General features: G+C 30.5%; 1 protein-coding gene across 1 annotated transcript in view; it reads left to right on the forward strand.

The window, feature by feature from the left end:
* The window catches only part of LOC148229583 (atrial natriuretic peptide receptor 1), a 22,523-nt gene continuing 10,089 nt past the window's right edge, over positions 1–12,434 (forward strand). The window contains exons 1-6 of the mRNA XM_088197048.1: positions 1–150; positions 3,257–3,331; positions 8,482–8,644; positions 8,847–8,966; positions 11,936–12,045; positions 12,123–12,311. Of these exons, the coding sequence (XP_088053174.1) occupies positions 31–150; positions 3,257–3,331; positions 8,482–8,644; positions 8,847–8,966; positions 11,936–12,045; positions 12,123–12,311 (777 nt within the window). The 5' untranslated portion in view covers positions 1–30. The remainder of the gene's footprint in view (positions 151–3,256; positions 3,332–8,481; positions 8,645–8,846; positions 8,967–11,935; positions 12,046–12,122; positions 12,312–12,434) is intronic.

Below are 12,434 nucleotides of genomic sequence, written 5' to 3' on the forward strand. Positions count from 1 at the left end.
GGAGCAAGGGCACCAGGATTGGCGGCAGATATGCACTTCATGAATGACGTCATAGCTTTCATCGGTCCGGCCTGTGCTTTCGCCCTAGAGCCTGTGGCCAGGCTAGCCGCATACTGGAACACTCCTATTATAACTGGAATGGGAGATCAGGTAATGAGATACACCACTAGTAATTTTGTTACAATATTTATTTATTTTATGTGAAAATTGATGTAATGAAATAAACTTAGAGCTAAGTATAGTGCAGAAAAGCACTCAGAAAGTTTTGTGATTGAATAAATAATGAATGTGGTGCTGAATCGTATAACGAATAATTGATGATGTGTTTATCTTACATGATTAGATTTAATTAACAATTTGAATCAAACTAATAATACTATAATACTGCTTTTCATATTTGGATTATATATCTATATAAATTACTTGAATAAACCTTTTTTTATAGTTTTAACAGCCCACGTGATGTAGACATTTATTATGTTTTCGTTATATTATATTGCCATCCTATACTTTAAAACTTAGTTTAAATCATAATAATAAAAAGCTCTTAACTATGTATTAGTTCGAAAACACGTAAATAAGTTAGCGAAAATGTATTTTATTTATAGAGATTTATCAGTGCTGTTTCGTTGATTCATAAAAGTAATAATAAAAGTATTGTTTGACATACTTTTTTGATCGAAAAAGTTTATTTAACTTGAGCAATACATTCAAGAAAAATATTAAAATCGATTATTATTTGGTATACATATAATGATTTGCATTAGATTTTTTTATAATATTCATTAAAAATATATAATATCAATGGCATTATTATACTACAAATTAAAACTGCGAAATATCACTAAAAAGTCATATAAAAGCAATGAAAAGTATTTTAAATGTGAAAATCTGTAAGAATATTTGTGAAATTTAAATGGACACAATTTTTATTATTTTAATTATAATTTTATGAAGGAATATTTACTGTGTTATTTAATTTTTATATAAAATAAAATAATGCGTGGCTATAAATAACTGAAAATAATGTTAATAATTCTTCACAAAAAAATTTAATGATTATTGTGCGATTTGAATACATGGCTTTTAATTAATAAGCCTAAGCTTTAGAATAACCTTATAAATTTAAATAGGTACTGAAAAATAATCAATAATTTAACGATATACTTATTATCTTTTTATATCAAAAGCCATAAATCTGAATGGTGGAATAAAAAAGATCAAAACAAACAAAGCAATCAATACTTTAATGCTTCCATACTTCAGAGGTTGTATTAATCGCCTTAGGGTTTAATATCCCTCTCGAGGGATTCTAGGGACCTTTGAATTGGACAATTACATACACATCCCGGACCTTCGTTAAAAGGTCCAATACGAGGTCCGATGCAAATTACACACTCGAATTACTAAACGCGAACAACACGACACCCCATCCCACGGGATAAGACTCGCGTGCTATCTGGCTTTGATTGCCGCATTTAATCAGATTAGGCACAGATCAAATCTTCGACTGGCCCTGTACTTTACGTTGAGTGCTCTGCATGAATCCCTTTGTGTGTGGTTATTGTGTCGCAAGGTGGTGTAAATAGATTTTCATTAATTACACTGCCTGGACAATGGATATCGTTAAAGTTAATAATAATAATATTTAAGAACAATCAATATCCACTACATAATATTCGACCTTGAAACAGTTTTTCTTAATAAAATTGTAGCTCTCGTCGCTTTCCGTTAATAAAAGGACACCATTATATTAACTTCGATTAAATGTAAGTCAAGAGTGTAATGAAACAAAAACAGGAAAAGGGATATTATGGCATATCGATGGCCTAAAGTTTAAATTGGCTTACTTTACATTTGGTTGAAAATTACTTTACCACTTTGCTTAACCATTATGATACATTAAATGTGAATCATGATCGCATATATTATTTGAGCCTGTATTAGCACCACAATTCTCTCTAATTCTCCTCTGGCTCGTATTATCCAGCTCCTTAATACGCTAGCTAAATACAAAGATGTATTTACAGATGAGTCTGTATAGTTAATCTAGGACGATGCATATTAATTGTGTGTCGCCCACATATTACACTTTTTATTTGTCTAAATTTATGATTATTTTTTATTTAATAATATATGTGTATGTAAACCATCATGGCATACATATTACAAACAAATTACAAATATTCTATAAAAATATAATATCATCAAATATCAAGTAACGGCAAACCACCATTATGTTGCGACAGACGGTAAATGGCGAGATGTTTTCTCCGAGCGGTGGTGGTAAAGCTGGCGGAGGGATGATGTCAGTGGACGATCCTCAGAGTTCTGATTGGTGTGACAGCGCCAGTATATTCTTTGAGCGGTAGTGAAGAATTCATGATCGTATCCGCATCCGTTTCTTCGAGTGCCCACAGAAATCTGCTCGTGACTGCTCGTGAATGCCTTTTCTTCATCGGAATCCAAGCTTAAGTGTCCAGGGCTGCAAAGCTTGCTGATTATGCAGCGATCATCCATCCAATCGCTGCAGTCGCTTCTTAGAACGGCGAAATAGATATACGCCTTTAGAAAGCGACATTCGCTTAACGGGCATTATCCAAGGTCGTACTGCATTGCAATGGGAATATTATTGATTCGGTGATTTATTATATCAAAGAAATATTTTCTCAATTATGAAGAATATTTACAGCAAGAACAAAACTCGTGTTATTTATGAGATTTCTTCTGGTCGTAACGAGGGCTTTTATGTGTGGTTCATTCTGTACGCTATTGTGTTGTTTTCATGTTGATGGATGATCATTTTAGCCACAGTAAATTAACGCGAGCTTCGAAAATGTACATGCAAAAAATAATATGTGTGTATATAAGTATATAAATTACATAAAAAAAACTAAAATTTTAATTATGTGAATAAATAAAAAAATACATGTTAACACAACGATTAATCTTCTCATAAATTAATTATAAATAAACATGTACATCGGCCTGTTTTGCAGGCTAATATCCTTTATAATAAAGGTAAATATTTCGCATTCGCTTAATTGCTTAAGTCCGCCTCCACGTTGTAACGCTTCGTCGTATTAACAAAATTAATTTCGTTACGAACGTGTACAAATATATTACATGTATCAATGTCTTGTGGAGGCTATTGTTAATTTTATTTGTATATTTAAATTTTAGCATACATATTTTCAACGCGCATTTTCGCGTGCTGTGTAATGTACCATAATTTTTACGTTATTATTTTCCTTAGCCGCCGTCTGAGGGGGAACTCACCGTAACATCGGGTATATTAGGCAGAGTACACAAATGGAAGAACGAAAGTTCGGTAAGATGTATAAAAATTTATTACAATTATTATGCTTTAATTTTCTTCGGCTTCGCTTGCTCGTGTATCATGCTTTTTCATTTTATTTATTATCACCTTATGTATTTCACTTTTCTTTTTATTATTCCATTACTTTTTAAAACTTTTTTTAACTTAATCCAAATGCCATAATATTTTATTATGCACACGAGAAATATTCAAGTTTAATTACACGTACAAATATTAAATTACCAAAAATATTCCAAAACAGAGAGATGTCAGAAACCATATTCAAATAATCAGTCCAAACAAAAGAATAAAAAACGCCGAGAAGATAATTAACATAATTTGTTACACTGAAGACACGGCAATATTTGCTAATATCGTTGAATAGAAGTTTAACTACGTGTTATCCATTGCGTGCACCACTTCCGTTACCGGTCCAACCGTTTGGGTGGGCACCCAGCTTCTGACGGCCGAGTGATCGGATCCCCAACATTCCCGTATTATATTTTATTTAATATTTTTTATTTACTATTTCGCAAAACTGTGTGCAATAAGAGTGGTGCATTGAAAAGGGACATAACAGTCCAAAAATATTATATCACAATGTAAGATTTATGACATATTTTGTCTCATATTAATTATAAAATATTTCTGCATGTTCAATTAGATGATTTATAAATATAAGATTATAAAATTGTATGATGCTTTCAAGTTTACAATCCGCTAGAGTTGACAATGATCGGCACTTCATAAAGTTTCTGTTAATCCTTTGACTCATAGTAGAAACACGTTTTTGCTGTCAATAATGTATTAGGACAGTTTTACGATAAGCAAATTCATATATTCAAAATATCCCACGTTCATGGATAAAATGCGATATCAACCATGATAGTTTTGTAACAAACAATATTTGTACACACCGTTGTAATTAATTTTAATCAAAGTTTTAATTTGACAGTTGAAATTTAGGCACCTCTCCCATGTTTTTACTTATATTTTTAATTAATATAATTCTAATATAGACAAAGATAAATAATAAAGGGACAGAACCATCAATACCTTCATGCTTATTTTTTCGGTGTATGATATTTAATGCTTATTAAAAAAAACTAGGTGAGAATAAAATGATGGCATGAAGCATGGGATTAAAAATAAACTGTACAAAATTTCATTTAGATGAGTCAAAAGGTGTTGAATTATATATAGAAACTAAGTATATAAACTAACATATACATTGATTTTGATATAAGCATGCTAGATATGTATGTATAATATCGTGACCCGTCAGAAAAGCCCGAGACAATAGAATCCCAACAATATAGCCCCGAAAACACGGCACACAAAATAACCCTAGTCAAAACATCCTCGACAAAACGGCTATTTTGTTGGGGGTCTTTTATTTTAGGATAGTTTGTTGTGGTACCGTATAATATATAGATATATAAATACCATTTTATATAATTGTGTATGAATTAAATTTATTAATAATATTATCCAAATATGTTCACATCGCAATGAATTTTGTCCAGTTTTACGATAAGGCTATTCAATGTATATTTATGACTCACTAATATAATAAATATGGTCTAGCCTTTCGCAATACACTATATGTATATTATATAAGTAAATTTAAGTACATACATATATTATATATAAAATTCAGATATTATGTAAAAAAATAACTAAACACAAAACAACTCTTTTAGCTTGTAAAATATTAATATATTTTTAATATATTGTAATATATCACATTATTATCTTAAAATAAACTTATGTTTTTCACCATTAACTACGATAACAAAAAGTCACTTTGAAGGTTTACCACCGCACCGAGGCGATAGCATCCACGCGTAAAAATTTGATAAGAAATAGACGTGAAGGGGAAATGAAAAAATTGTTAACGATTGGCTAAACCTATTTCAACAAGCTCGCAAATAGACATACACCAAATATCACATAAAATTTATTATCCATAAAAATCGTATAAATACCACCCATTTACTAAGGTACACAAAATCCTTCAAACGTGCTTCACATAGCCTACCAAACAACCATGATTAATTATTTACAATATACGTGCATTGTGAATTAATTCTACTAGATACATAACAAGTCCCAAGGAAACACTTGAAATGTGGATAAATAAATTGAAAGCCTATTTTATATCCCTGGTTTGCTTTTACGGCTCTATACCCAAAATGTGCTCGCAAATAGAATCTTATTTATAAATAAAATAATAGAAAAAAAAAAAATATATATATATATATATATATATATATATATATATATATATATTGTGTATATGTATATGTGTGCTTGTTTGTGAATATTTATTCACTAGAGGCGTTTTTTCTATTTAATTCGAAGATCAATGCTTGTCGATTTATTCTATAAAAAGCAAAAGCTTTTAGTTAAATTGGCTTTGTTTTCCTAATGCAGATCTTTTTTCTCTAAGAAAACGCAATTATCCGAATAAATCCATGGGATTCAATAGCTCCAATAGGGATCTACAGCTTAACAAGCTATACATATATTTTATTTGCTAAATTGATTTAAAGCAATAAAATTTAACATAACGTACAAGCTAAATATTATCAAAGTAGCAATGAACCCGTGTAACAATCAAGGGAGCACTGAGATGTACCCACTTATAGTCCGTCCAAGATATGAACGCTCATCGTCACAGTATTGGTGAGAAAATATAATTAATTTTTACTTTTTTAATTTAACTTGTTGAAGAAAGTGTAAAATATCACTTTCTAACTTATTTTGTTTTTTTATATACATATTTAATTCAAAAACATGATAGCAGTTATGGAATCACTCTCCAGGTTGAATATCTGTTTAATATAATATTGTTTTATTGACAATAATTTATAATAAAAATATAGCACATTATAATTTTTAATTCAATTTCGAACATATGGTCATCCTACCCATAAAATAGCCCTGATTTAGTATTAGTAACGTTCTCCTATTGGTGTAATCAAATTCGTAGAAAAATGTATATGTATGCATGCATGCGTACACGCACCCTTATTTCAAACACAACGATGATGAGCGTTAACATCTTGGATGGACTATGTAGATTTTATTATTAATGAATTTTAAACTAATGTAATTAAACATTTCTGTAACCGAAAAACTATAAATTACTGTACTAATATTTAAAACCTAATTTGAAACGTATATGTGTATGTATTATATTATTATAGTTCTTACATCTAATATGAAATAAATATATTTCTATTCGTAACGCTGTATCTATTTTTTTTAAATAATGTCATAATGATTGCATTTGATTTTTATTTTATTTTTTATATTATTATTATTATTATAGCGTGTGCTTTAGAAATATCACTTCATTTGTTATTGCAGTAAAAATCGATTTTTTAATGGATACGATGCTAACACATAGCTGAAGGCTATGTGTTAAACTACTATTAAAGTAGATATAAAATTGCCATAAAAATCCATGTACGAAATACTATCTTTACTGCTACATGCTGTGTGGCACGGAAGTTTATAAAAATATGTAAAAAAGTTGTAATTAAGTGTCAAGATATATCTGTTTTATCAAGTGAAGGTGAATAAAAACCACGAAATCTTCAGTGGGATTTTTGTAAAAAACCGATTATATGCGGTTTTTCAACCATCTGTACCAAAAGGTATGCTTTAAATATATTGTATAAATCTAATTATATATACTTAACGTTTAAACGTCTTGTGTTTCGTGTTTACTGATAATCTTTTTTTAAGTATATTTACGTTAATAATACAAGCAATCAGTAAATTCATCCCAATGCGAATCCCAATTATCCCAGTGTATTGAACGATCTCCATTCACTATTTTACTCTATTGAACTATTCGTCATTATATGCTTTCTATGTGTTTGAAGCTTACGATGAAAAATTCACCCAAAAAAACCTATTGTCCGATTTTTTTTACTCGCGATTTTCGGCTCAATCAAAGGGAAATATTCGATACGGGTTCGTACATTAAAAAATCCCCTTAATACACTTTTTTAATCAAAGGAAAACACGATCTGATGCCCTAGGCTGTCGAATTTTTCCTCTCCCCACACAGACACGTGTATATTATTTATAGTCATATGATGAATACCTCCATAATTGTGTTTACATTCTCAATAAGGGATAAATTAATTGGATAACTGTATAAACATATTATTCCCTTCTAATGCATAAATGAATCATTCTCCAAACAAATATTAGTCAATAACTCGTTAATCCTTTTCATAATTTACGTTGAAGTAAAAACAGTATAGCACATATACGAATGTTACGAAACTTTTCTTTAGATAAAATATGGTTCTCCTTATCTCACCTAAAAAATCAATTGCTTTATTGAATTCGGAAGTTTAATCTAAATTAAAAAGTATAATAACACAATTCATGAAGAACAAATAAAACATATGTCAATAAAATAAAGGACTATGATGAAAATTTCTGTCGACAAAAAAAATATTACAGTGAAAGTAGATGAAACTGGACTAAGTAGCATGCTTCCATAAAATATTTTAAATACATATTAACAATGTTTTTGAAACCATATTGCTTTACGTAGATTGACTTTATTTATAAATAAAAACTATATGTGGCAATCTTTGCTTTCTCTATGGTTCTAACTTAGAACATTTTAGTATTGATGTTGTACAGTGTACACATCTCGCTTTATGAAAAAATTGTAAATATTTTAATATATACGAGCTCAAATATATATTTCAAAGCTTTCGTTTTAAAATGTCGATAGTATTAAAAAATGAAAACTTTTGCTTCATTTAAATACAATAAACTTTTTCTGACTTTAGATTACTTTAGTCAGAACCTTTATGTTTCTCTCAAAATATGCTTCAATCTTGCAGTTTTTATTTAACAGTAAAAATGCTTAAACAAGTTAAACTTACATTTGAAATCATCTATTGGACAAGTTAAAGTTATTAATTATGCTTTAATTGAAAATAAAAATTGAAAAAAAAACATGTGCATAATCTTCAAGACGTATATTTTGTATTGTGTTTTGCTTTTATTATTATTTACATAAAATTGCAGTAACCAGCAAATTGAAATTTGAACCTCCTCTATTTAATGCCAATTTACACGAAAAGGGCCTGATTATATCCATATTATCATCGTGTCTTTTCAAGTTGCAGAGTATGTTCAAAGACAAGTCCAAGTATCCAACGCTGACAAGACTCTCTTACTGTCAGTGTCGACTCACATTTGTCTTCAAAAGTGTCTTCAGGCAGTTCGGATGGTCGCACATTGCTCTCATAATGGATAGATCTGACTTGTTTTCCTTCACAGTAGGTATGTATAAACACTCTGATTACATTACAGATTTTCACCACAAATGTTATTAAACTTGATATGTATTTATTTATTTTTTTATTTATTTATTCGATTTTGAAAGCTTCCAGTAAAAATCATAGTTTATTTCTATAATTGAATATATTATTTAGTAATTTAATAATAACACTAATAAGATAATCTATTGTTATATTATCTATAGGCAAAAATTTAGAATACGGGCTTAGAAAAGAAGGTTTACTGCGCTATATGCGGGAGATGAACGGATACGATGACGATGCCTTTGAAAGCTATCTAAACGACGCCAGTATGTATGCAAGAGGTAATGTATAAGCAGTTTATTAAATCGATTAATTGTTCAAACCCCAAATTCATCACTTTATCTCATGACCCAGTTAGTTCTATTGTTTATATAACAACAGCCATTTAAACTCTCAGTCTTGATAAACATGTGTACACAAAATCTTGATGAACTTACGTTTATTCAATAACTATTTTTTAAGCATGTATAAATCTCCTATTTTCATAATAATAATAACTTTGATTTGAAAGATGAAAAAGTAAACGTTTTAAATATTTAATCGGAGCAATCGGGTGTCTTATAATCGTGTTATTCTTAATAAAAAATGTATGAGCGTTCTTATCTAAAATGTATAAGATTTCACTGCTCGCAAAAAAATCAGAGCAGAAAAGCGCTGAAGATAGAATCTCCTAAATTGAAGATGATTTAGTTTCCTCAGCAACTTTTGTGTTTTTATCATGAGTCAAAACACACAATAAAAAATACTGCATTATTAATTAAACTATTTTTTTATAAATAATAGTGGATAGACTTATAAAAACATGAATATATTTATCTCTATACGCCTAATTAATTTATTTATTACTCAATATTTATTTTGTATTTTTGATATATGACTAAACAGTTATTTTACTTATAATAAATGGCATTTCGTTTTACGACTAAATCTACTGAAACATATAACGAGGTTGTGTAAATACTAATTAGTTTTCTCTATAATATTTATCTTTCATATATAAATACATGTGTAAATAAATAACGTGAAATAATAAATTGCCATTTTGTATATCTACTTTTTTGTTCATTTTTCGATATTTTTCATTTCTAAAGAAATTAGAAATTTATACATATCAAATAATATATAAAAAATACTATATAATTAAAATAAAAATATAAACAAACGCTAAGAATTATAAAACATTTATTACGATTTAATTTGAAGGGTTGCGAAGTCAGTCTCGCTGCTCCTCTAAAATTTATTTATGATCTGATTCTCAAGACATCATCATTTCCTGATCTATGGAAATGCACAAAAGTCACCCCTATTCATAAAAAGGGTGACAAATTATATATAAAGAATTATAGACCAGTCGCAGTGTTGTCAGCTCCTGCTAAATTATTTGAAATAATTATTCATAAATATCTCTATAATCACTTTCAGCAAGTTTTGTTAGACCAACAGCACGGGCTTCGTCCTGCCCGTTCCACTGTTACTAACCTTCTGTCGTTCACCAAAACGGTGACAACTTCTCTTGATGCGGGAATTCAAGTAGACGTCGTGTATACAGATTTTGAGAAAGCCTTTGACAAAGTTTGTCATAAGACATTATTAAAAAAATTGTCGAACCTCGGTTGCTCGGATAATTTAACTCTGTTATTCTCAAGTTATTTAAGCAATCATAGACCGATTGTCGAAAGAATATTTTACCCCTTCGGGGGTTCTTCAAGGATCCAATCTGGGCCCTCTGCTTTTTGTGTTATTTATTAATGACATAAATACAGCAGTTACAACTTCAAGTTTTCTTCTGTACGCAAATGATTTAAAATTATATAAATGCATTTGATCTGTTGTGGACTCCTCTCTACAAAGTGATTTAGACTCTCTATGGAGATGGGCTTTCGTTAACCGTCTGCCCTTTAGTGTCGGAAAGTGCCATACTGTGTCATTTTCTCGATCCCATTCGCCATCAGCTTATTTCTTCCATCTCGGTGGTAGCATTTTGACTAGAGAAACTTCCACTAAAGATCTCGGAATCACTTTCGAGAGCAAATGGAGGTTCTCTCTACACATACACGACGTCTGTGCTAAATCTTCCAAGATGCTCGGCTTTGAAATGAGGAATGCCTTTCACTTCGACGATCTGTCAGTTATTATGACACCTTAGTTCGTAGCATTCTTGAATCGGGATCTATAATTTGGAATCCCCGAATAGCCAAATATTCCGTTTTAGTGGAAAAAATTCAAAAAACGTATTAAAGATACCTTTAAAAAAGGACATTTGGTTATTGTCCGTATATATATATATATATATATATATATCCCAGCGCCTTTCTTTTAGGAGCATTGGGATACGATTCGCTGAGTTCTCGCAGAAAGTTGTATGTCGCTAAGCATTTTTTCAAATTACTAAAAGGTGCTGTCGACAATCCAGTTTTGGGTTCCGGAACATTTTCGAGAATCACGATCGCGTCCTCTTTTGATGGCCGTTAGGGCTAGGACGTCCGCACTTGCCGACTCGCCTATATCTGTGGCCATCCGGCTCCTTAATACGCTAGCATTATACATTGACCTGTTTAATTTAAGCTTCGAGGAGCTGATCTAGTTTGTATCATTTAATTTCGATGTTTTATATTTTTTTGTTATGTTTATTATTCTTAAGTATTGTTCTAGTTATGTATATATACGTTTTTTATTGTTTTATAAATTTAAAATTTGTTTTCGACCATCGTGGCGCATTGGAGTAAGCTGTTAGGCCACGATGGTCTTAATTTAATCTAAAAAATAAAAAATAAATTTAAACATACTAATACATAAGTATTATATAAATAATTTATTTTTTTATTGTAATATGAGATATTATTTCAATTTAGAACACCATTTAACACATGTTTAATTAACGGTAATTTTCCGTCACATAATATTTCAAACCAGCATTTACATGAAAATATTGACCCGGCGACCAAATGCTTGCCAAAAACTGAACAATATAATAATTTTAAGTCATTGCTCTTTGCATTCTTTGACCGTCAAATATTCCAGGAAGTCTAAACAAAATGTTTGTGAATCGCAATTCCTAGACTTGTTCATAAAACTTTTATTTTTGAATTCCTATTGAAAAGCCATGATGGTTAGGTTTGTAATAAAAAATAAATATCGCATTATTAATTACATATATAAAGTAAAACTAACTGGGGAATAATTATTAGTATATGTAGCATGTCACAACTGTAGATTTACAATAATAATTTCTCACGTCATCTGCATACAGTTGTCATACTGAGCGTCAGAGGAATATTGGTGCGTAAATTCATGCTAGCGGCTCACTCTCTGGGGATGACCAACGGTGAATGGACATTTTTGGACGTGGAAATATTCCAGGTACGTGTCACGAAAACTTTTCCCGGATGCCCAATTTCGTTCCATGTACACGTGTGTTTCGCTATTGAAATTTTCAGGGATCGTACTGGGAAGAGCCGGACTGGGACGTGGGAGACGATTACGACATCAAAGCTAGGGCGGCTTACGAGGCACTCTTGAGGGTTTCTCTACTGATGCCCACCAGTGATCGCTTTCACGAATTCGCGCTAAAGGTCCGCGAGAGAGCTCAAAAGAACTACAATTACACGTTTCATCCAGGAGAGGAGGTATTTGCAATTTTGAGAAATTATCCCAAAGATAACACTTATGTTCAGACCGAAACAAAGTTTTGAACTATCCAAAATAACCCGGTCTTTGACTGAACTAAGTAAATATTTTTGTAGTGATTA

The sequence above is a fragment of the Plectrocnemia conspersa genome, unplaced genomic scaffold (genome assembly GCF_051122295.1).
Source record: "Plectrocnemia conspersa isolate PC_06_02 unplaced genomic scaffold, ASM5112229v1 ptg000011l, whole genome shotgun sequence".
Taxonomy (NCBI): Eukaryota; Metazoa; Arthropoda; class Insecta; order Trichoptera; family Polycentropodidae; genus Plectrocnemia; species Plectrocnemia conspersa.